Source organism: Polistes fuscatus, unplaced genomic scaffold (assembly GCF_010416935.1).
Source record: "Polistes fuscatus isolate 324 unplaced genomic scaffold, CU_Pfus_HIC Scaffold6, whole genome shotgun sequence".
NCBI classification, from domain to species: domain Eukaryota; kingdom Metazoa; phylum Arthropoda; class Insecta; order Hymenoptera; family Vespidae; genus Polistes; species Polistes fuscatus.
The window spans coordinates 6,952,044-6,977,079 of record NW_025113140.1 but is presented as its reverse complement, the minus strand read 5'-3'; the positions used below and the strand labels follow the sequence as shown (position 1 = coordinate 6,977,079).

The 25,036-nt window shown below is 35.8% G+C and overlaps 6 protein-coding genes across 9 annotated transcripts; 1 reads left to right on the top strand and 5 right to left on the bottom strand.

Annotated features, from left to right (window-relative positions):
• Nucleotides 1-27: 27 nt before the first annotated feature.
• On the bottom strand, nt 28-3,295 carry LOC122523389 (glyceraldehyde-3-phosphate dehydrogenase 2-like). Its single transcript, XM_043645095.1, has 5 exons — nt 3,188-3,295; nt 1,804-1,900; nt 1,487-1,726; nt 1,145-1,399; nt 28-1,057 (listed from the first exon to the last, which is right to left on the bottom strand). Exons 2-5 carry the CDS (start codon nt 1,879-1,881, stop codon nt 629-631), a joined length of 1,002 nt encoding a protein of 333 aa, XP_043501030.1. The 5' UTR covers nt 1,882-1,900; nt 3,188-3,295; the 3' UTR covers nt 28-628.
• Nucleotides 3,296-3,429: 134 nt separating this feature from the next.
• LOC122523302 (glyceraldehyde-3-phosphate dehydrogenase 1-like) lies at nt 3,430-5,378 on the bottom strand. Its single transcript, XM_043644973.1, has 8 exons — nt 5,364-5,378; nt 5,046-5,165; nt 4,849-4,972; nt 4,652-4,767; nt 4,210-4,467; nt 3,962-4,122; nt 3,705-3,899; nt 3,430-3,617 (listed from the first exon to the last, which is right to left on the bottom strand). Exons 1-8 carry the CDS (start codon nt 5,376-5,378, stop codon nt 3,500-3,502), a joined length of 1,107 nt encoding a protein of 368 aa, XP_043500908.1. The 3' UTR covers nt 3,430-3,499.
• On the top strand, nt 5,359-7,679 carry LOC122523386 (maternal effect protein oskar). Its single transcript, XM_043645089.1, has 5 exons — nt 5,359-5,962; nt 6,064-6,266; nt 6,369-6,573; nt 6,652-6,746; nt 6,836-7,679. Exons 1-5 carry the CDS (start codon nt 5,887-5,889, stop codon nt 7,481-7,483), a joined length of 1,227 nt encoding a protein of 408 aa, XP_043501024.1. The 5' UTR covers nt 5,359-5,886; the 3' UTR covers nt 7,484-7,679.
• Nucleotides 7,680-8,435: 756 nt separating this feature from the next.
• Nucleotides 8,436-11,569, bottom strand: LOC122523385 (probable hydroxyacid-oxoacid transhydrogenase, mitochondrial). Of its 3 annotated transcripts, XM_043645086.1 has the most exons (9): nt 11,480-11,569; nt 11,300-11,352; nt 11,040-11,151; nt 10,392-10,655; nt 10,084-10,316; nt 9,766-9,999; nt 9,516-9,678; nt 9,165-9,446; nt 8,436-8,911 (listed from the first exon to the last, which is right to left on the bottom strand). In XM_043645086.1, exons 1-9 carry the CDS (start codon nt 11,480-11,482, stop codon nt 8,828-8,830), a joined length of 1,428 nt encoding a protein of 475 aa, XP_043501021.1. In that variant the 5' UTR covers nt 11,483-11,569; the 3' UTR covers nt 8,436-8,827. The 3 variants fall into 3 exon arrangements, with proteins under 3 accessions (XP_043501021.1, XP_043501022.1, XP_043501023.1); XM_043645087.1 differs by having other exon boundaries at nt 11,300-11,540; XM_043645088.1 differs by lacking the exon at nt 11,040-11,151 and having other exon boundaries at nt 11,300-11,539.
• Nucleotides 11,570-11,902: 333 nt separating this feature from the next.
• On the bottom strand, nt 11,903-21,592 carry LOC122523383 (insulin-like growth factor-binding protein complex acid labile subunit). 2 transcript variants are annotated; one of them, XM_043645085.1, is made up of 8 exons: nt 21,329-21,592; nt 15,747-16,067; nt 15,281-15,675; nt 14,598-15,181; nt 13,809-14,517; nt 13,539-13,712; nt 13,247-13,460; nt 11,903-13,128 (listed from the first exon to the last, which is right to left on the bottom strand). In XM_043645085.1, the coding sequence occupies exons 2-8, from the start codon at nt 16,047-16,049 to the stop codon at nt 12,718-12,720; spliced, it is 2,790 nt and encodes a 929-aa protein (XP_043501020.1). In that variant the 5' UTR covers nt 16,050-16,067; nt 21,329-21,592; the 3' UTR covers nt 11,903-12,717. The 2 variants fall into 2 exon arrangements, with proteins under 2 accessions (XP_043501020.1, XP_043501019.1); XM_043645084.1 differs by lacking the exon at nt 21,329-21,592 and adding an exon at nt 21,006-21,196.
• A 195-nt stretch (nt 21,593-21,787) lies between these two features.
• Nucleotides 21,788-24,697, bottom strand: LOC122523382 (class E basic helix-loop-helix protein 23). The gene is made up of 5 exons (XM_043645083.1): nt 24,109-24,697; nt 23,847-24,031; nt 23,493-23,773; nt 23,185-23,408; nt 21,788-23,041 (listed from the first exon to the last, which is right to left on the bottom strand). The coding sequence occupies exons 2-5, from the start codon at nt 23,985-23,987 to the stop codon at nt 22,812-22,814; spliced, it is 876 nt and encodes a 291-aa protein (XP_043501018.1). The 5' UTR covers nt 23,988-24,031; nt 24,109-24,697; the 3' UTR covers nt 21,788-22,811.
• Nucleotides 24,698-25,036: the final 339 nt, after the last annotated feature.

The following is a 25,036-nucleotide window of genomic DNA, read 5'->3' as shown; positions in this document are numbered from 1 at the left end:
CTGTAGAAAGAGTAAAGAAAACGTATATTTCACTTTCGTAACAATCTTTTATTCGTTTCAATGCGAGAATGAAAAATAATTATTAATGACATATCGGGAGAAAATCACAAATGTGATACCCGTGGATGCACAGTAAAATGGAGAGAGAAAAAAGGGGCGGAGAAGAAGGAGAAGGAGGAGGAGGAGGATTTGAAGAACGATATGTTACGTGCGCTTTTATCATACCAATGCGATACAATTCTAATTGTAAGTTATGGTCATCTTATAACGTCGTTTGCTAACTGTTAACTCGAACGAAAGGTGGCTCCTTTGATTTTTAAATAACAATAAGATAAAATTTAGAGCCTGCTCTATTAGGATTTTTGATTTGTACCTTGTATTCGCGACAAATGATGACCACCTAAATATCATCTCATCGTTCTACTGTGCCTGGGCGACGAGACGAAGCATCTTACATAAATCGACGAAATAACTTCTGTTGTTTCTGAAACTTCTCTCTGAAGAACTACTGTGATCGTTAATAACAATTACCGTATAATTTTTTCATTAACAGCAGAGAAGCGATCGTACGAGAAAAACGACGTCAGTATTGAACGTTTTAAACGACAATGAAAACTCTAAAAAAAGATTAGTTGTCTTTCGACTGCATGTACTTGATGAGATCGATCACGCGGCTGGAATAACCGAACTCGTTGTCGTACCACGAGATCAGTTTAACGAAATTATTGTTCAATGGAATTCCGGCTTTAGCATCGAAGATGCTCGAGTGGTTGTCACCAATAAAATCGGTGGAGACTACGTCGTCCTCCGTGTAACCAAGAATACCCTTAAGAGGACCTTCTGCGGCCTCCTTAACTTTAGCCTTGATGTCGTCGTAGCTGGCTGGTTTGCCAAGGCGAACGGTCAAGTCAACCACGGAGACGTTATGTACCGGTACACGGAATGCCATACCAGTGAGTTTTCCGTTCAAGGCTGGAATTACTTTACCAACAGCTTTGGCAGCACCTGTTGCTGCAGGGATGATGTTTTGGGCAGCGCCACGTCCGTCACGCCACAACTACAAAAAATAACGGTACTCGTTGAGAGAGAGTTTTCAAAATAAAAAAATAGATATAAATATATATATATTAAACGATAAGCATACTTTTCCGGAAGGTCCATCAACCGTTTTTTGGGTTGCCGTAATGGCGTGGACGGTGGTCATGAGACCTTCTACAATTTCAAAGTTATCATGAATAACTTTGGCGAGAGGAGCCAAGCAATTGGTCGTGCAAGAAGCATTGGAGACGACTTTGTTGCTTGGATCGTAAGATTCGTGATTAACGCCAACGACAAACATTGGTGCATCGGCAGAGGGTGCGGAGATTACGACTTTCTTGGCACCACCCTCCAAGTGAGCCTGTTCGAGCAACAACAGAAATAAATATAACAACAATAAAAGTTTCGATCGAATATATGTTTAAAATGAGACATGTGTTTTACGTACGGAGGCCTTTTCGATGGTAGTGAATACACCAGTCGACTCGACTACGTATTCGGCACCAGCCTTGGCCCATGGGATAGCTTTCGGATCGCGTTCGCTGAAAACAACGATCTTGTTGCCGTTGACAACGAGGCAACCATCTTCCATTTTGACTTCGCCTTTGAATTTTCCATGAGTGGAGTCATACTTGAACATGTATACCATGTAATCCAGACCAATGAAGGGGTCATTGATGGCGACAACCTGTTACAAAAAATAATATATTTTTTGGTATAAAATTTTGAATGGACCTTGATACTCTTTAACAATATTTTACGTACTTGACCACCACGTTCAAGGGAGGCCCTGAGAACGAGACGGCCGATACGACCAAATCCGTTGATACCAATCTTGCTCATATTGTCTTCTTTGCAAATACTGTAAAATTGACGAGAAAATTCGTTAATCATAAGACATCGTTGGATAACATTATACAATATGAAGTTAACTTTTGAACGCATCTCTCGAAACGAATCAAAATCAGATAATATCACAATTATTTCTGTGCCATTCTTGCTTAAGTTAAGTCCAAAAAAAAAGGAAAAATTAATCAGGAATGATCGATAATAAAAAATTAACGAAGATTGCAATAAGAGTTTCGAGAGATGAAATTGTGGGTGGTGCGTTTTGAAGGTTGAACAAGGTTAAAGAACAATTATCGAATCCTTGAGCATGCCCTTGACAACTGATGAATGTGACCTTTTTAAGGGATCGATAAAAGTCGGAAATAGCATTTTGTTACCGAATCGATGAATCGCAAATACATTAACAAGATGAAATATGTAATTGCAATAGCATTCAGTGCTGACGTAACCTCGATCAGTTCCGTTATAATCTATGAATGACGTTAAATGATATCTCTTATGCCAAATTAACAGATTATTTCATACGTCAAACTAACATTGACAGAATATAAAAATTCCTGAAACATAACCTCGAATACGATCCTCGTCGTTATTTCGACAATTCGTACGACATTCGTGCCGATAAGCTTTGAAACGATTCGAGAAAATATTGATCTCTTCTTTTTACATGTACGTATTATATATTTCGTTGAGAATGGGCAGATGCTTTTATAACACTAGAGAAAATCTATTTTTATAAAACGAATAGAGAGAAAAATCATACAGATAGATACGACAAAAACCTTGAATTAAAATTACGAATTTGTGATAACAAGAGTAAAGTAATTTTATTCTGGAAGATTCTATGCGTCACGAGCGAGATATTTCGCTTTTTTATTTAACCGAACATTCGTAGATTATATCGAAAAAGCCATTTTTTTTTCTTAGTAACCGTCATCTTACCATCCATACCACGACATCACGTACCATCCAAGAAAATATGCGATTTGTCTACGTGTAAGCGGATGCGTGTCCTACGTGCACAAGTTCACGTATAATGGAAATACAAAAAGATGCAATAATGGATGGACCATCATCCGCCATTCGTCTTTCATGAACGAGATTGTCCTCCATACAATGGACGCCGGTAAGATGAATTCTTTCGCGATTAAAAAAAAGAAGGGAAAAAATATCGTACGATCGATCGTTGAAAAAATATGAAAAAAAAGAAAGAAGCAATGTGAATTGAAAACGAATGATCTGAATTAGGGCGTTTAAATGGAAAGTGGCGGTAAAATTGGAAATATTTAAATATACTCACCTTCGAAAAACGAGATCCGTGCACAACGATTACCACAGAAGCAGTGTCATTTGAAGGGCAAAAAACAGTAATATAAGCCGCCTCACGCTTCCGGCGAATGCGCCGTAAGTCCTTCCACCGGTTCGCAATTATTCGTTTATCTTCGACTATTTTCGGCCGTCTATGCCAACTATCGACGTTCGATATAATAGCGCGGTATTCAAACGAAATTCGTATCAGAGAAGAATTTTTTCTAATTTTTTCTTCGATAACATCTTTACAACAAATCGTAACAAATATACATATAACAATAAGATAAAACGATTCATACGATTATTCGTCATCCTCGGAAATAGTTTTTATTGGTGGAGAAATTTTACCGGAATCAACGTCGTACATGTAGACTATTAAATCAACGATACGATGCGCGTAACCATATTCGTTATCGTACCTAAAACAAAAAAAAAAGAAAAGAAATTAAGATTATATTCAATTTACATGAAAGTAATTATATGTATGTTAGATAAATAAAACGAACCAAGCGACAATTTTAATGAATGTACTCGTTTGAGGAATGCCAGCCTTCGCGTCGAATACGCAGGAATAAATGGTGTGATTGAAATCGGAGGAAACGCAATCGTCTTCCGTGTAACCTAGTACATCTTTCAATTCACCTTCGGACTCTTTACGCATAACTGCTTTTATCTCGTCGTAGGTAGTAGGTTTATTGATTCTGAAAACGTATTTGAATGTTCAAGATCTAACAGGATGTTTTCTTGTAAATTTCCAATTTACCTAAACGTCATATCGCATAATGAAACATTAGCTGTTGGTACTCTAAAAGCTATCGCAGATATTTTATCTTTGAGAGAGGGAATAATTTTGGCTAACGATTTAGCAGCTCCCGTAGACGTTGGTATGATATTCTGAAAAGCTCCTCTTCCATCTCTCCATAACTGAAAATAAATAATATGCTTAGTATAATTATAATTCGTGTATTAATATAATAAAATTAAAAGATCATTTTCTTAATGATCCAGCACTTTATTTATCGGTCCATCTACAGTTTTCTGCGTAGCTGTAACAGCGTGTACGCTGGATATCATAGCTTCTAAAACTTCAAAATTATCATTCATAATTTTAACGATGGGGGCTGCACAATTAGTCGTACAAGATGCTGCTGAAACCACGTTTCCTTTTTTAGGATCGTAACATTTATGATTAACTCCGTAAACGTACATAGGTGCGTCGATAGAAGGTGATGTAATTATCACTTTGTTTGCTCCACCATCGATATGTAGCTAAGAAAATATCATTTATAATTAGACTCTAAATTTATTCTGAATAAGAAATGATATAAGAACAATTAAATATAATATGAATATATATTTAGCTTCATAGTAAGTCATAGTATTTTCATCGTAGTACGTATTTCAAATTGTATCAGTCATGACTCTAAACAACTTTTTGCCATAATTTACTTACACTCGCTTTCTCCAATGTTGTAAATATTCCTGTAGCTTCTATCACGTACGTTACATTATTTTCCTTCCATTTTATTTTCGAAGGATTTTTCTCCTGCGACGTGGCTATTTTTTTGCCTAAATTTATATTTCTCTCTTACATATAATATTTATAATTTAATTGAAATAATTTTAATACACACATGATTACTTTCTAACCATTTAAAACTATAAATCCATTTTCGCATAGTAAAGGTTGAGGGAACATCCCATGAGTAGAATCGTATTTAAAAAGATATATCATATAATCGGTCGTAATATAAGGATCATTAATCAGATTTACCTGTAATTTTTCTTATGTAATTGTAAAATTATAAAAAGCTTATAAACGAATTCGAACGATTTAGTGATTATACTTGAACGTTTTTCTCGTAAAGGGCTCGCAAACACATTCTTCCTATTCTACCAAATCCATTTATGCCAACGACAGCCATAATTTTATCGTTCGAACGACGGTAAACGAAGAATGTTTTATTCTTTCAATACACTTGTAATTTTTAATTAATATTAATCTTTTCCGAATGTGTGCAAAGATAATTGAAAAGTAAATAGTACGAATTTATATACAATAGATTTCGATGAATCGATTTATTACACGAAATCATTTTAATTATAATATTTTCAAGTTTATTATTTTTTTTTTTTAAGTGTCTTCTATTAAGACAACGCATCACATAGATAAATAACATATTGTAGCTTTTGTGTGGGTCTTTCAGCTAATTATAAATTGTTAGAAATGTAAAAAGAACGATCAAAGTATCCGGCACGTGTTTTCTATGCTAAAATTGTCCATACGATTTTATCGTAAGCTTTTAAAAACGATCTAAGCAATGAGATATTAATGAAATAATTTATTTCAAATTGAATTTATTTCCACATTCGAATATCTCTTAAATGAGAGTTACCGAAATTGTGAAATACAATAATTTAAATTTAATTTTACTCAATAGGTGAAAAAAAAATGTTTACGAGATACGAGCGATAGTTTTTCTATACATTCTAATTTCTATTCTAAGAATCGAACGTTCGAGTTCAAACGAAAGTATTAACCGCCTAAGAGAATTAATGAGGTTTCTCGTAGAGCTTGAGATTTAGTCTTCGTCCGATCGTCGAACAGTTCAGTTCCTTCCTTGTGCTCAATTTAGTGCAAGATACCACGATGTATACTATATAAATATTTTAAAAATATGTTTCGACATGGAAGAAACTATCGCACTAATAAAGTCTTGCATAATTTCTCAAAAAGGAGGCATACCAATAAAACATTTAAATTGTAAGTATAGTTTATATAATTCTATTTTCATTTTATTCGTATTTCATCAGTTCTTACAAAGTCGACACTTTCATTTGTTCTTAAAATATTTTTACTTTCAGATGAATTTGAAAAGATAGTCGGGGAACCAATACCTTACATAAGATTAGGATTTTCTAGTTTACAAGGTTTATTAGACAAAGTAGACGGATTGAAGACTATTAAAAGGGCCGATGGGGTGGAAACGTTGCTAGTAAATGATCCCAAAATTAGACATATAGTTGATTTAATTCAAAAACAAAAAGAAAATTACAAGGCCAATAAGGTAAATGAATATTTCATTTTACAATTAATTCAATCGAAATATCTATACTTGATATCTCTTTTCATATCTACCGTAAATGCACTGTATTTTTATTTTTTCCAGTCAAAATACTACAAACGTTTTACGCCGTTTGATTCAAAAAACTTCAATAATATTACTCGTAATAATGATAACCCGAATAATAAAATAGAATATAAAGATAAAAACAATGTTTGGTTCTACGATAACGCGATATATAACAAACGACGGGATGTTACGACAAACGGAAATCAGAAATTAACTGCAGCTTTGTATTCGTATGATTCAGGTAAAATATATTCCGCATTGAAATGAAGATATTATTAACAAAAATGTAACATTTATAATGAAAGTTTATATATTACAGAAGATGGAAATTGTAATAAATATTGGCTCTCTACAAAACGTAATAACGAATACAATAATATTGTGGTCATCGAAGCATGTAAAACAATAAAAGAGGTTCGTATCGATGATTCTATTCTTTCTTTCGATAAATGAAAATGAAATATTGTCTAAGATATATTTGTTGGTGTTTTTTTTTTTTCTAGAAAATGATTTATGAACCGATTATTCTCAGTCATCAGCTTATAGGAGACGATTTCTTTCTACAACTGGTCATACGATATCTCGGTCTTCCCGTATGGCGTCAAGCAGGAAATATGGCTCTACATTGCGGTTTATGCATATCGGGACAAACGATAATCGATTGCATCAAAAGATTGAACGAGGTCGAATGCATTTCGAATAAAATTGTTATCATGTTGGGAGCTGTTGATATTTATAACGGTGATACTTCGTACGAGTTGATCAAGAATATGAGAAATTTGTTAAAGGTATTAAAATATAAATTTGCCTTCTCGAACTCGGCAATCAAAATTTGCACTATTCCACCATTGGCAAATTTATCCTCGCACGGGCACGTTAATAAGGTATCAACTCTTTTATCCTTCAACAATTGGATCCGATGTTTGAACTGTTCGGAAAATAAAAGTCTCCAGAGTAACGGCAAGAACGTCGATGACAACCATTATCAAATAATCGATCTTTTCCAACATTTTACGGATGAAAATTATACCACGCAATACCATTGGTTTCAATTAAATGCGCGCATGGTTTCCGGTTGTAAGCATCCTTACGTTTTGTGGAACAGAAATGGACGAAAGCGCGCGATGGAAGCGTTAACCGCTAAATTGTGAGTTTACTCTTACTTGTTATTTATTTAAATGTTTGGCATTGATTAAATGTTGCGTTATTTTTTTATAAAAATATACAAGATCAACTGTTAAAGTTTCAACTGTCTCGACGTCCTTATCCGTTGCGCTCGTAACGGTATGCTTTTTAAGGATTATCAGACACTTGAAACGTCGGTGATCGATGTGATCATATTGCGAATTTTATTTGCAAGTTGATCGAAGTCTCCTCTCTCTCTCCATGTTTGCATTTTATGCGTGTTCTTAATGTTCAGTATTATTATTGTCAATATTAATATTATTATCATTACTATTAATATTATAATTGAATTTAAAAGTATAGAATATGTGATATAATATATCGAATAACGTAGACGAAAATATCTATTTTCATCGGATCTATTGTACTTTGAAAATTTTTCACGGCTCGTAGATCAAATGAGAAATTAGTTTTGCTAATTGAAAAAATACATCGTAAGTACGAATAACGAACAATACCCGTGCAGGTTAAAGTTTACATTGATAAATTTCATTTAACAATGGCGTAAAGAAATTTAAAATGTTTGCGGCATTCTTATAAGACTGATACACTCATAAAAATGTACTTATTTTTTAAATATCTCTACCCATTGTCCCTCGCGTTTATTGTTCGTTTATTATTCGTACGAGTTTCTTATACGGAGCAATATTTCTACGCAGCCAATCGTGCATGATCTTGAATTTTTTTTCCACGTTCTACATTATTCGCATATAAAATTATAAGTTCCTATTTTTGCATATAAGTAACTAGTTTCTAAATTATTAGTATCCTAGTTTTACAAAAAAAATTATTATATATTCTTTCGAATGAGTCATAATTATCTTAGGCGTCCGAAACTTTCGCGGTAATTATTTATAAATTTTATAAAGACAAATCATATTGTGTGTGTGTATGAGATAAAAATTTTTCAAAATAAAATGTCTATCAACGGATCGAAGAAAATCGAGGCACTTTTATTCGATTCGTTTGATTATTATTAAGTAAGGCGCAAAGATATTAATTTCTTTCCAATCATAAATATTTATAATAATACTTTTTTAATTGTACTATTCTAAATACTATAAAGTTCTCCAACGTGCGATATTAAAAAGGAAATATCTCGATTGTAATCGCATTATAATAAGAATTAATTTTTATAATTATATCCTATTTAATCGTACAACGAACATATATATATATACATTCACATATAAAGAAACAGCTATTGCCATCATCTGCAAAGATAGTTTCTTTTTTATTCGTGACAATTTATAAACATGTATAAAAATTACAAAAGTATGATGCATATAATATTGATAGAGCATCTTGGTTTAATAAATTGTAAATGAATTTTCGAACAATTTCGCTAGATCCTCTTCCGATTGTTCACGTGGCGCCAATTTTGTTATCCGATGCTATAAAGGAAGATACAATTGTTTCAAATTTATAAAAATAAGATAATACAATACGGCTCTGTCTCAAAAATAACTTGCGATGTGAACGATTTAACGAATGTATAATCTTCGAAATTGTTATGTATGTAATAACCAATCAAGTATGGTGACCAATAAATCACTCATACTCTCGTAACATTTCCGAAGTGTATTTTCATTTCCTTGTTTAAATTATCGACAGATACAAAATCAATAAGAAGAAAATTATTTTTACCTGTGGTAAAGTTCCTTTAACCAAAGTATTAATATCCTCTTTTTTGAAACCAAGTTCCGTCAAACCATTTTCCACTTTCATTACGCGCATATACTTTCTAACGGTGTCTGCTAAAATTTGTCCAGCGTCAGCTCGTTTCGCACCTTTAACGTCAGTTCCTAACAATTCAGCAGCTTCTAAATGTCTTTCTGGACAGGCAATTCCGGTGAAAGAAAAAACGGCTGGTGCCGAGATAACAACTGAGAGACCGTGAGGTATTATAGGATGATCTTTGGTATATCCCTGATAACAAAACCTTATAATATAATTCCTACGTCGTTTGATATATTCAAATAATTAACAAGAACTCACTTCGGGTTGAAAATTACGAACGTTACCGCTTATAGAATATGAAAGACCATGACAAAGGTGGACACCAGCGTTACCAAAACCAACACCAGCCATGGTACTAGCTAAATGCATGTTACTTCTAGCTTCGAGATCATCTTCGTTATATACTGCTCTCTCGAAATACCTCAAATATATAAGAAAAAAATAATAATATTATAAAGAAGAGACAAATAAAATAATTTGAAGCGTAAAATAATAATTGAATTCTTACTTGCGCATTACTTGCAAAGCATATCTGGCCCATACATCGCTAATAGGATTGCTACCTTGATATGCTGGTCGTAGGATCGGATTCGGTGGACAAGGTGTTCTTTCCGTATACGGTATTGCTGTAAACGATTCCAGAGCATGACAAAGTACATCGAAGCCGGAATAAGCGCAAACTTTTTGCGGTAAACTCGACGTATGTTTTGGATCGATAAGACCCAAGGTAGGTCTCAGAGCTCTATTTAGAAAAACAAAAAATAACAAAATAAATGTAATAATTAATGTTAGATTAAACTCGTGTATATATATATTAAACTATCACCTGTTTGCAATTCCAGTTTTGGCCTTGAGAGGTCGATAATCGAAGATGGACACACCGGTGGTCTCTGAGCCTGTACCCGTTGTCGTTGGTATTGCAATAAGTGGTTTTAAACTGACTAAAATTGGTTTTCCTTTTCCTATCGGTGCATTAACGTAATCTAAAAAGTCGGCATTAGGATCACTGCTATAAAGATTAGCAGCTTTGCACGTGTCCATTACCGACCCACCTCCAACCTGTGCGATAAAAATAATATATATATATTTCTCACCGAATTTTCAACGGACAATATTATAAATTATACCGCATACCGCAACGAAAGCGTCGAATTTTCCTCGTTTAGAAAATTCTATCGAATTTTGAAGACTCCCTTCCGTAGGCTCAACTCGAACCTTATCGTACACTTCAAATTCGATCCCGTATTTAGTCAAACTATCGATCGCAGTTTTAACCGGTTGAAGATTGACTAAATTCGAATCGGTCATCAAACATATCTTCTTTGCGCCTAAATTCTGAATATCTTGACCCAATTCTCTTGTAACTCCGATGCCATAACGGACGGTCGAACACGCCATCTGAAATGAATATTTAAATATTAGAAAAAAAACAGATTATTTGATCGTACGTTAATGTTAATCATTAACAAATGTTCGTTTTGAAACGTTGAGAAAGACTTTGTATGAGAGAATATCAATATTATGTTATAATCTATCATTTGAAATGAAGATAAACGTCGATTATTCTTGCCTTATCTCATTCATTTTGTTTGTATAGTTTGATATCATAAATTTATCATAATTATTTACTGTTATAACCATATCAATCTTCTTTACGAAATCAAAACGTTCGTTGTGCACAATTCTACATGGCACGATCGATCTTGTTATTTTTGCTCGTTGCGAAGAAATTGGCTCAATGAAATAAACAAATGATTACAATTGTAGATTGTTTAAATTCACCTCGAACGCGTATTCCTTCGATGGAATCGTATTGGCTGTGGTGCTACGAGTTTTTCCATGTTCGATTATTGGCGCAATTCCTCCTGGATTTCCATGCGCTGGACATCTGCATCTGACGATGTCGAAATAATATTTGTTTTTTTTTTTTTTAAATCGTATTACCTTTCACAAAATTCTTTCATTTGTAAATGATCGGTGCAATGCAATGCAATGCGATAGATCGTACCAAGTTCTTTAATCAATAATCAAATACAACTTACGATTGCGAGGAAATAACTTGAAGCAGCTCGACGACTCGCCTTCTTGGAAGCATCTTTTCAAAAGTCAAGAACAAACGACGGAATAAATATTAATTGATATCTTCGAGAATGAATTTTTAATAAAAAAGTAAAAAAAAAGGAGAGGAATAAAACAAATTATAATAACGAAGAATCGCACACCATATGTGTCTGTTAGTTAAGAAGACTTTCCAACGACTGCTGTTCGACCTGTTGGTTGTTTTCTCTGTTCATTGCCTTCCACTTGTTAGTAATATGTCTTGCGTAAGATTCGACCCGCGTAATTTTATTCATATCAGGGACGTATCAAACACGAATCTATGATTTCTTTCGTTACGATTTTTTAAGTAAAGATAAAACGCTTACTAATATTTTGTTATATGCATGTTTTCATCGCATCGAACGTGACACGAGAATTATGTAAGCATCCTTGTTTGCTTATCGTCCGAGATCTTTCCTATTACATATTGTTATTTATTTTGAAGTACATAATAGGAATGAGATATCTTATTAAATCTTATAACTATTAACATTTAAATTAGAAGAAAATAAAATCGCGAGGAGAAAAATTATTTTGGGAATATATTTTAATTTATTTCAATTTTTATTAAAACGTTATATATTATTTACAGAATATGGTAGCGCGCATTAGGGTATAACTCATTTGTTCTAATAGATGTTAGTTTTAATATCGTACTACGATAGCTGTTCTCTTTTGTGATTTGTATCAAATAATTTTTGTTAAAGTGATTAACAAATTGCAAGCTTCAAAAAGAAAAACATACTGTTACAGCGTTTCGGATTCGAGCTTGCATTAATTCTTTCTTTCTCTTTCTCTCTCTCTTTCTCTTTGTTATGCGATAAACTGGATACATTAAAAATAATTAGTATGCGCTATTAATTAAATATACATATATAATAATTAATTAATCATGGACATCAAACGCTTCCCAAACATTTCTTGTACTTATATTTTTCCCATCGAATAATTCGATAACCATGGTAGTTTATCGAAAGACAAAATATTGTCGGTTTCCTAAAAATACATCTGTTCGTTCAATAATCCTTCATTTGCAGGATTGATCGATTTCTCTTTATAGTTACGATTGTAAATACTGGATAATACAAAAATGTTTAAAGCAGAAATGCTTAAAAGGCACTGAGAGTATTCGCGAATCGTTCTTTATATCGCGATATTATTTTCACGACGGAATTAATTCGATCGGTAGAAGAATACTTATGATGTGCTTAATAAAAACGCTTATAAATTTATAAAAAAAAACATATCACCCTTATTTCTTTTTTTTCATGTTCGTCTTATCGCTCGTATTATTCCACCCGTTTTCATCGATTAAATTTTAAATTAGTCCTTTTTTATTCGAATAGAAACATTAATAAATTTAAACGCTCTCGGGTACGATCTTGTCGTAATGGAAAGTACTGCTCGAGTAAAAGCTACCCCTTTTAGGCATATGGGGAGTTGCTATTTCTTCTTGAAGTGGCTTGTAAACCAATCCACAATTTTTATTATCTACGAGACTTTGACGAAGAATCATGGGTGGTCTGATAACCGGACCACGGCCGCGACCACGGCGTTTCGCCACGGTGATGGCCACATGAGCGATCAACAAAAGAAGTATTAACGTCACCACGATGATAGTTAATATAGGCCAAAGTGCAGTACTGTACCATGGTCGATAACTCGATGACTCAACGATGTAATCTCCGTATTCCGTGTATTGATTCTGTTCCCATGCTCTTTCAACGTCATCGTCCGATTGCGTAAAATGATCGAACGGTTTTAAAATATCCTGAAGAACAAAAAGAATAATATCGGTGACAAAATATAAACATATGCAAATTTTCTTAATTTACAAATACGTTAAATGTTTCGACCTCCTTAAAAAAAGAACAATTTTGTCGACGTACCTCGTCATCTTCGCGATCTCCACTTATAAGAGTATTCGTGTTCTCTACGTCACCGCGTAGTTCCTCCGAGTCGATCATTGGTTCTAAGGGAACGGATATCTTCCTAGATGGTGGTCCATCTTCGACGCCATCGCAAACAGTCTTTGCTAGATCTTTCCATTGCGTGATGCCATCCGCGTCAGAATAATCCATGTTATCGCCGTAAATACTGTGCCTTTTTCAAAAGAATTCAACAAATTGAATAAAGAAAAAATCGATTCGGCGAATCGATACAAATGAAATGGCATCTTACGTGCGCGTTTCCATAGGGGTAATGCCATGATTCGTCAACCACTGAATAGCTGTGTTAAAATCTTTATCGCAGTCCAAGGGATTACGTGACCAATCCAAGGCTGAAAGTTTCGGCATTGCATTGAGTTCTTCCAAAGTGATTCGTCGCAGTAAATTGAAACGAACCGACAGGAATCTAATAATCCGTAAATCAAAATTGAACGAGTTGAGCAGGAACTTTCATATTTCTTAAATAGAATGCAAATAGAATTATTGTTCTAGGATTTATTACCTGAGGCTCTTCAAAGGAACTCGAGCTTCGCTCCAAACTCTTTCCAATTCGCACTTGCTAACGTCGAGTTTCGTGAGCGAAGGTGTTGCCAAAAATGGAGTAACTTGCAAAGACATCAAGGGATTGCCAGAAAGGTTGATTTTGGTCAAGGAAACAGCTCCGCGGAACATATTATCTTCCAACTTTTCTATCCTGTTATTAGAGATATCCAACTCCCGAAGAGAAGTGAGGTACTTCAAAACACCGGAAGGTAAAGTGGAAAGACGATTGAAAGATAAATTCAATTTGTTTAAAGCCGGCATCTCGTCGAAAGTTTGAGGATGCAAGTCTTCCAAACCGCAATAAGCGCATTCGAAACGATAAATGCTGTACGTTTCATATTCAAGACCAGTAGTCTTGAAAAGAGGCAAGATTTTTATTTCCGGATTGTTGTTCATTAATAAAATTTGTAATCTCGGATTGTTCCTGAGATGATGTTCGGTCCAAGAAGTCAACTTGTTGTTGCTAACATCGAGATAAGTCAATTGTTCAAGATTCAAGAACGCGTGTTGATGTATTCTCTTCATTCCATTCGAATTAACAATTAGTTGTTCCAAAAGTGACACGTTGGATAAGTCGTCTTTCGCTATAGCCTTAATCTTGTTTCTAGCTGCATCCAACGTTCTCAATTCGGAAGCTTTAATAACAGCCAAAGTCGTTAAATTGTTTCCTGGAAAAGGTGACAAAAATCAACGTCAGTTTTTGTTCGTGATTTACCAACGGGAATGATGTTAGTAGAGAAAAAATTACCAGAGACGCGAAGAACCTCCAAATCGCTGTTATCGAAAAGTTCGGCCGGGATTTCGTTCAAGTTGTTATTGGACAAATCCAAATCTACCAAAGCGTTCAACGGATCAAAGAGAGTCTTCTCGATTTCCTTCAATCTGTTTCCACTTAAATTGATGTAGACCAAGCTCTGCATCTTTTGGAATGCGGTACGCGGCAATTTGGTTAAACCGTTGTTAGAAAATACGAGCTCGGTGACGGTAGGAGCGTCGAAGAGATAATGTTTCGTTCCTTTGAAGTATTGACCATGTTTCAAGGGATTACCGGAGATGGTCAAGTGACTAAGCTGCGAATTATTTTGGAAGGTTTGAGGATGGATGTCTTGAAGCGCGTTTCTCGTCAGATTGATGGCGAAAAGTAAGGAAGTACCGTCGAATGCGGTACGATCGAGATCGACGATACGAGTATCCGTGATCTTGATATTCTCCAGTTGTTGCAGTCCTCGAGATTTTAATGCGTAAGGACCAAGACGAATCTCTCCGGCATTTTCGATTCGTAAACTGGCTGTACCAGGAGCAAAAACTTGTCCTTCCACGAGTTTCGTGCACCTGCATTTACGCGACCAAAGAAAAATATCGTTATTTTCATTTTGCCTTCCTGATTATTTACCGATAAATAAAGAAAAAGAACAAATATATGAAACATACGTAGCGGTTGATGCAGTGACGTATTGTGCGACGCATTTGCAATATTCGGGACATTGAGTCATAAGATTTCCTTCGTCGTCGTTGTCGTCGTTAAGGTTGTCAACGTCCTCGTCATCGTCGTCGTCGTCGTCGTCGTCGTCATCGTCCTCATCGTCGATATCATCCTCGATATTATATTCGTCGTATTCAAATGCATTTCCAGTTTTATCAATATCCTCGTTCTTATTGGCAGCATTATCGTGCTTCCGACCATAGTAACTTGCATCGTATCCTAAATCTTCGACTTCTTTAGTTTCCGTATTATTCATTTTCTCGTTTAATTTTCCGATTAAATCGAACGGCGACAATTTAATCGACTTTTTCGTAGTTGTTCCCTTTTTTAACTTTTCCGAAGCCTACAAAAAATATAAAAGAATAAAACTTAATGAATATTCCTAACGAATATTATTCTTTAGGAAATACTAACATTTGGAAGAACGACATTAAGTTGACGATTATTTTCGTCCTCGTCCAAGGTATGAATCTCCTGAAGAAGTACATCCTTCAGATTGGTAAATTCTTTCGCGTATTTCGGTAATATGATTTTCTTGTCGACCACGTTTGGAACGATCGTTGTAATCTTATCCGACGATTCGCTCGACGTAGGATGATTCTCTCGAAGAAGTTCATTGGGCAAATTTGAGTTTGATTCCAAAGCTGCACCAGTCCTTGTCGCGGACAAGGACAAGCACAGGACGATGGTCAGCAGCAAAGCTGCTGGGATTTTCATCTTGGTTCTTATCCTCCGCTAAAAAGAAAAAAACAAACGATAAAATATATAAAAATATTGCGTATCAATTATACGTTTGTACGTGGAAGAACAATTCGGGCTCGTTGCGCGGAGAAAAAGCCACCCACCGAGTTATCGCGAACCTACGATAAGAAATGTCGATAATAATGACTTCCTGGTGAGCAGAAATATACAAAATCATGATTTTACGATTCACGATGCATACAGTTTATGAACTCATTCAAATGAAACGCTTTGATTTAAAACACGATTTACAGGATAATCCCTATCATGGTTTGAGCGAATGCAAGATGTTATGCAGGAAGTGTAGGATCTTGGATTTTCTTCTTTCCCCTTTTGTATTTTATTTTTAGTAAGAAGAGAAAGGAATAGAAAAAGAATAAAATATAAGACTATGGGAAGAAGCACCTCGAAGGATAAAGCTTCGAATTACCACAAAGAAAGGCTATCCTCTTTTTTTTCTTCCTTTTTAACGCACGATCGATTTCATATTAACTAACAACTACGATCGTAGGAAGCAAAGTTCATTCAACTTTTCATATTTTTCCTTTTCTTCTCTTTTCTCTTTCTTTCTTTTTGTCTTTTTTTCAAAGCAAAATAAATTGCACGATCTTTAAACTGCGTTTGTTAGAAGAGATAAGATAAAAGTAGATTTTCTTGCGTGAAAAATACTCTAGAGTTTCTTGAAAATGTATCAACAAGATAATTATTGACGAAAAGAAAGGAAAAAAATATAACAAAAAAGAAATAATAATAATAATAATAATAAGCAACTGATAATACAAAAGATGTCTTCGATAAGATGCTATCTGTGATACATGCACTGATCGTTAAGCAATATGGCGTTCGTTTATTAATTTTGTTGTTGTAAAAAGTATAAGATGAAAAAAAAATAAAAAAAAAAGAAATCAATTCTATAGCTGGTACGCATATACGACGAGCGTATCGTGGTATCGAATGAAATTTCATCCGTTTTTGCGGGAGCTCTTTTCGCATTTTTTCGACGATTTAAGAAATGTTCAACGAGGCGACATAATATCGAATCCAACGAACACGATATCAATGATCACGTACACGTCTTATCAAATTGGATTTTAGATTCGCTCGACTTCATTTACCCCTTTATCAATCGTGATTTTCATTTTAATCATAAAAATAACATAAATCGAGCTAAATAAGTTCACATATTTTTCGAAAAACATTTCGTAAATAAACTTCCTTTGAAAAACTCGATGATAGAACGAACGCATTTGAAGGTATAAAGTCGGTAAATAATATTAAGAAGTCCTGAAAAGAAAAAACAAGTCTGAAAAAGAAATGTCGAAGGGGAGGTGGTATTAAAAAAAAGTTTAGGGCATCTAATAACGAGGAGAGCAGGCAGCTGGATCCTTTGTTCGGATCTTCCAAAATCTCTCAAACGAAGTTGAAAATCCTCCGAGCAGGTAAAGTTACTCCTCCTGTGTCGGCGTGATCCAAAAGCACAGGTGGTCTTCTTCTACGAGGGTTCATCCTTTCTCTCTATCCCTTTTCTTTTTTTTTTTCTTTTTTTTCGGTACAAAAGTATGCACGTAAATCGTGGGTAGGAACATTTTCGTGACCATACGAGGAGTGTACGTATACTTATGTACTTTTGAAAATCATATTACTTCTGAATCTCTAAATAAAGCCGTATTAACCGTCTGTTCTTACTTGGAACTTACTCGGAGACCGATATATCATCGTGGTTGGAGGCAAACTTACGAAACCTAACTAACGTCTCGTATAACGAATCGTATTTGTTTCTTCTACAGAAAAATCCTTCGTGTCGATGATCCTTGCTATCCGTTTCTCAGTCATTGAAAATTACCTAAGATCGAATGGTTCGAATTCAATTGGATTATTTTTAGCATCGAAAATCGATTTGAGAAAAGATGATAAAAAAGAAGAAGAAGAAGACAAAATAACGAGTGAAAAGTAATCATTCTTATTATGTGCGTTGAAAATCGATTATAAAAGTTACTTATTCGTTATTACATCGTCACTCTCGTTTCTTTTCATAAACATCATTTTTATCGTCTCCTCTGTTATTCCTTATCGTCGCACACATATTTGCATCTCTCGTTCCACCTTCCAAGAAGAACATATTTGCTTTGTCTCAGATGCCAACGCAATCTAAACGGTTCTTTTTCCTCCCGAGTAACGAGCGAAAAGAGAAAAGAGAATCATCGATGGACTTTGACACCCGGTAGATCGCTTTGCTAATTCCCTTATTCGTTTAAAGTGCTATCACGTATAAAATTACGTCTGCTATTCGTTTAAAACTGAACATAGTCAGCGTTCTTGACTACGTTCTTATCATTTGCAGCCAGCTCCTAGCGATTATTTCCTATTCCGGTAAATACAATGTTATATTTTTGTTGTTAGATTTTAACGATAAATGAGATGACGACGACGAACAAAAAAAATGTAATGATCGCAAATAAAATAAACGTTACGTAAGACTTCGTTCGAAAACGGAGATGTAAAAGATTGGTACAATTTATGTAATATTCTCTAACGACGATCTATGCAACGGCAATGTTGACGAATACGCGAACGGAATAGAAATAGGTAGATCGTATTGCAATTCTTATAAATAAATATTACGTAGAAAACGTAATCCAGGCATGGAATCTTAAGACAGGTCAACGTGTTACGACAAACGCTCTCACATTAATTTCTACGATACGTACGTCTTTTCTAGTCTCGACAATGAACCCAACAATAGAACGATAGTAGCGGAATGCAAGATTCAATGTTCACCTCGGGAAGAACCGGCTCTTCCACTCTGTATTCATTCCTGAGCAAACGTTCCAGACCCGAGAGCTCGATGATCTCCGGTAGAAGTTTCAACTTCGCGAGAACGAAATTGTCTACAATTCGAAAAATCATAAATCGTGTCTGGTCTTTAATCTTCGATAGAAATTGAAAAAGTCGGGTAAGGAAGAACACCCGAGGAAAGAGAATTCTACGATTGGCGCCATCCGTCTGATTGATTGCGAATTTAAACTCGTAAACCGATACACCACACCCGTACTGCATAACATTATATATAGTGACGTTAGAATGACGTTTTAGAAAAAAAAAAATGATCGCAGGTAGGTCGATCGTTTTGAAATAAGGCCAAGATTTTTCTTTATTATTATGAATGCAACAAAGACGAACATATGGATCCTCCTGAACTCGGATGGATGCTACGTGCAACGCGAATGTTTACGTTGGCACCTTGGCCGTCATTTCTCGCGAGTTCGACCGATTTCGCAATCTCGATACCCCGTCGTCGGTTGCGTACACTCGCAGGAGGAGCTTTCAATGCGCTTTCCACGCTTAAAAATAGATCACCGCGCTCTGGACACTGACCTTGCTATTGCGTAACCAACGCTATACTGTCCATTTAAAGGCAAGGAATTTATCTTAAGACGTCTGTTCAATGGAATATGGAATATTTAAGTAAAACGTCGCCGATTAAACTCATGGAGAAAAATTCAGCGCTAAGCGCACGATGTAAATTGTTTTAACAACGAAGACAACGATGACGCGCATCGCGAATAAGAAAGAAGAAACAAAGATAAATTTACTCCAGAGAGATATTAATATTTATGTTTGATAAATACATATTTATATATACGAGTTTGTGTTATCGAAAAATCGGTTGCTCCTGTGCAAGCTAGAAATACATAAATTGTAAAGAACGTTAGACGAAATGGAAGATTCCAGGTAGATATCTCTCGTAATCATTTACGTCCTCCTATCTTGTGTGCATTTTCAAACGCTCATTTGCAATCATCCGCGATAGTTGTACATACTCTTCCGTATAGCAATGCACGAGTTATCGCGTGATCATTCGTCAGACGTAATTGCAGCTATAACAATCAACACTCGCAATTCGAAAAGTGTCTCATTATTTAAAGGGAGTCAATAATTTGGCGAATGTTTGTCGACGAAAAACTGATTTTTTCATTAGAAGGAAAGAAACATGACACAATACTCGGTAATCTAATCGCGACAAGAGGAAAATTAGTTCGAGGAAACTATCATAAAAATATCTAGGAAAGTTTCGTAAAGTATTGGCTAAGAATGCATAAAAAAGAAAATGTAAAGTGTTGCAACGCGATGGTATTTCCATATTCTATCGTAAACGATAAAACACATTTAGATCTCATTTAGATCGTTAAGATATTTAAGAATTCTTTGTCGAGAATGTCTATTGGCTCTAAGGAAAAAATAATAATGGCCCGTTCGAAAATCGTATACACATACACAAACAGATAAATTTAATCGCGCTACAAATTCCATCGTCGACGCAAATATATATTAATAGCTTGTTATCCGCGTAGCGTTGAACTGGTCCGCATCAGCGTCAATAAGATTCGCGTTTTCGCCTAAAACCCATACTCGACTCGATTTTTTCTTTCTTTCCAAATAATGATCGATTTGCCGTGTATTATAATAGTATCGTAGTTCCAGGGAAGAATCTATAACAACGAGATATTATTCACGTAAATGTCACGTGATACGACGTGACTTCGATAGGGTCGTTAATCTTGGAGAAAATAAAAAAATAAAAGAAGTCGAGCTAAAGAGGACACCTTTGCTTTCAATAAGATAAGAAATTGGAAAGACTGTTCGAGAAAGAAGGGCGTATGAGTAAAACCCGATAAGATAAGAGTCGCGTCAGCGAGTAGGTGTCTTGGTTATTTTCGAACCGAATAAATTATCCTTTCTTGGCGTCGCCAAGGAACGAACAGAGTCCTCGGGGTCGACCGAGGCCATTTCGAACAAACGACCTCTACCGATCTGACCAACCATAATCGAGTAGCCAGCCGATTTCTCGATCAAACTTGGAGCTCTTATTAGAGCTCATCATTTTGTCCGTCCATCTTACGTTAGCTACGTTTAACGTTCTATTTGACCCACCTGGTTTCAATCGAAAGATTCCACGATGTTTCCTTGTTTTCCAGAGAGATTAACACTTTTTTACCACACGTATATATCGCGAGAAGAAGAATAGAAGCGTGGGAACGTTATAATGGATGATCGTTTCGCGCTTGCGGTGCAGGAATTTCTGAACTACGTAGCTCTATGCTTGGGGACTGCTATAGTAGGTCGAGGAGGGGGAAGGCAGCAGGACCCAGGGTCGAACGTCCGATTGGTCGAAGACGCAGGTACAAATTCAGGTGACAGATAAGAAGCGCAGAGTGTCCTCTGGTGGTCAAATATTTGAAACGTTCGAAACTCACCCGCGACAACCACTTGAGAAATTCTTCAGCGTGGAATGTTTTCCTCTTAGGGAGAACTCGAGACGTGGGCGTGGATTACCGTTGAACGTATGTAACTTCCTCTTGTTTGTTTACTTCTTTAATAATTAATCTACGCGCATCGAGACGATCGACTTATGCTCGCAGTTCGAACTCTCTCAACTGTTTCTACTTGCGATTCGCGCCAATCTATTTAACTGTAACATTGCGAAAAGGTCACGTTTTGCCAGGTGCAACGATTACTCATCGCTCGAGAAGGACACAATCATTTCCTAATTGCTATTACGCTCCTCGCGAGTCGATGATCGAACTACGTTAGGCTACATCGTACCGTGCCTATCGATAAGGTAGATATTTACCTTTCGCATTCTTTTTTACCGATAGGGATTTTAGGCCCAGCGATATCTCTCTCTCTCTTAATAAAACATATATAAAGAAAACTATTTTTATTTGATTCTTTATTACGTCGTTTAATGAAGATTTCTATAACAAATTCGCAGACAAGAATTCTTTTCGATTATTGCTCGCTAGTTTTAGGATATTAATAAAAAGATTCATCCTTTGGCACAATATATAATACATATGTAATAGAGACTCTTAGTAAATATATTACGTATATAAATAAGCTGTAAACTGTGTGAGACTGCTCCTTTGAATTATTAAATATATTTATACGCATTTTTATATTTATATTTATATGTATATGTATATATATATATATATATGTATGTATATGAATATTTAATATCTTTATATACTCTAGGACTGGAATACCTCGACATATATCACATCCTATATTGACTATCGTGTTGCAGGCTGGACTTGAAACTTTTCTTTTATCGTCCTGCATGATTTCTCTCCCTTGACAAAAAAAGACAAAATCACGCACGTCGTCTTATTGCTCGATTAGATTTTTTTTTCATGGACTAGAAAATACTTCTTATTCTTAATTATTTAATATACTTTCGCTAACTTTCGTCTTAAGGCTATCAACGATAGTATAACCCAACCCTCGATGTGCTCTCGATTAATCTTTAACAATTTTTTAACGAACATCGTTGAAAAATTATTCTCTCGCATTACCTAGATCAAAATTCAAGAGGAATTATAGATCTTCTCCCTTTCTCTCGCCATCTTTCTCCTGTGAAATATTATTTACGTTAGAAGAATTCGCCTAACGAATAAAACTTATCGACTAATACTTTCGTTCGCGTAATCTTATCATTATATTATTTTATATCTATATATATTTATATAATTGCTACTTTTTTCAATGAATATATTCTAAAAGAGATCAACTTGTTCGCGCGAGTCAAAAGATCATTTCGATATATCAAAAAATGAAATCTAATTTATAATATATATAGAATTCTGTCCCGATTGATCAATGATCGCATGTATTATGTATATATGTAAGTATGTATATGTGTCTATGAAAGAGTCGAGGAGAAAGTTTAAAAAAATATTAATTCGATTCTCCGCTGGCAACGGTAGCGTCGGTGGGTGGGCCACCTGCAGTTACAACTTGTGGATCACCCGCAGGAAGTCCTTGCATTTCCTGAACGCCTTGAAACAATTTTCCAGGGAATCCTTGAAGAAGATCGTAGGAGACAGGCGTGGGTGGCAAAGCCGTGGTGTGAGCGTGTGGCGATTGTAACACGGCTATGACTCTTCTCAATTCTTCTAGCGCGTTTCCTAAAATTTTCCATATCTTTTGGTGTCGCGTCTTCGTTTAAGAACAAAAAGCAATGTACGATAATTCGTCTTACGATCATTTTTAAAATTATATGTATACGTTAAGGACGACTAGTGATTTGTATCGATTGGAAAAGTATTACCCTGCATCAAAATATAATTTTTGGCCAGGAGTAGGGTGGCAATTTTGGAAAGTTTCCTTACGGACGGACTATGTGCATAAGGAATGACCGAACGTAGCTCGTCCAGAGCGTCGTTCAAATCGTGCATCCTTCTGCGTTCCCTCGCATTTATATTCAAACGGACGCTTTTCCCTTGACGCGTGGTCTTTGATTTTGGCGGACAATTGAGCCTGGATGCTCCCGGTCTACGATGACAAATTAAATGATCATGGAATAAACTTTTATAAAACAGAGAGAGAGAAATAATGGAATCGTTTCTTTTAATTTACCTCTCGTGATCGGGTCTATTTTCGTCGGACAGTGCACTGGAGGAAGCGTGCGGTTGCGGTTGCTGTTGAAAATAAAATCCACCGAGACCTACGGCTCCCAAAGGAGTTCGTCGTCCTGGAACAGCCTGGGCAGCAGCTGCCGCTGCTGCTGCCGCTGCTGCCGATGCTGGGTGTTCGCTGCTCGAGTAACTCGTTGGTGGACCGGAAACACTCGGGTGAGATACTCCCGGGGTCGAGTACATAGATTCGAGGGACGCTGCCGACGGCGGGGCCAATGGGTGCTGTTCGACGGATCGAACCAAAATAATATCTACGAATGCACATAGAAATATATGTATATTGTTACGCGCTTACAGCAGCACGATGCTCCCAAGCCCACGTAGGGTGAGACGCGGAACGTTGCCAGGATCCTTGCTGTAAATGCGCCTCGGATGGTATACTTTCTCTTCGGTCGTCGTCCTCCGTCGAACTACTCTCCCCGTCGTACGACCTCATCTCTCGCAAAGAGAATTCGATCAATCGACAATGAATTATCTTATCTAGAAAATTGACGAGCTCGTATTATTATCGCGGGACATGATGAGAGGTGATCGATAAAATACCATTTAACGCTTACCGGCTATTTTTCTTTTCGCCCCTCCGCGCAGGATCCTTGCACTTTTCTTATCCTAGAGTAAAGTCGGCAACATTTTTTTCCGTACGAGCGTGTAGTATGCCATTTTAGCGCAATATCAATTTTTACTGCCGTTTCTTTTTCCTTTCTTTTCTACAAAATAAAATATAAGAATATGGTAGCTCTTAAATATATACTTTCAAAATATCAACCCTTTTGTTTTTTTTTTTTGTTTTAAGATAATGTCACTCATCTCTACTGTAATCAACGCCGCAAATCACTGCCATTTTATTTTCGTCCAAGGACACGCGACAATTTTCCACTTAAATCCTTTTACAAAAATATCCTTTTCTATCTTTCTATTTGATTTATATATTATCATCTACGAGAATCGTTTGATCCGTTTTAAGCATTATGATGTTCCGAAAGTATCCATTGGATCTTTTAAGATCCTTTTCAACGGAATTATTTAGCGAAAAGCATTTCGCTATACCGTTTCCGCGAACACGCACGCGTTTTATTGTTTGGAACGTCCTGCGCAGAGGTTGCGTCCAAAACTACCCCGTTTTAGTTCCCCGATCCTCCTGAAGGGAGAATCAAAGTCGAGGGATGCTGAGCTGTACCAATACCTGGCGAACTCTGTCGTATGTTCGTGCAACTTTCAAGGTCGTGAAACATCTGTCGCCTTTACCCCTCGGATACATGGATGGACAAAAATTCGATCCATTTTTCCCGCCTTTTAATCGCAAAAGAGAGTATATTCGCCCCTTCCTTCCCCCCCCCCCACATCCCCTATCGATTATATTTTTTTCCAACAAATTTTATATCGTATCTTACTTCATACTTATTACAAATGAAAAATATCGAAGACTTCGTGGTACGATAAAAATATACGACTGGTAATAGAGAATGGCTAAATAAAATAGTTATT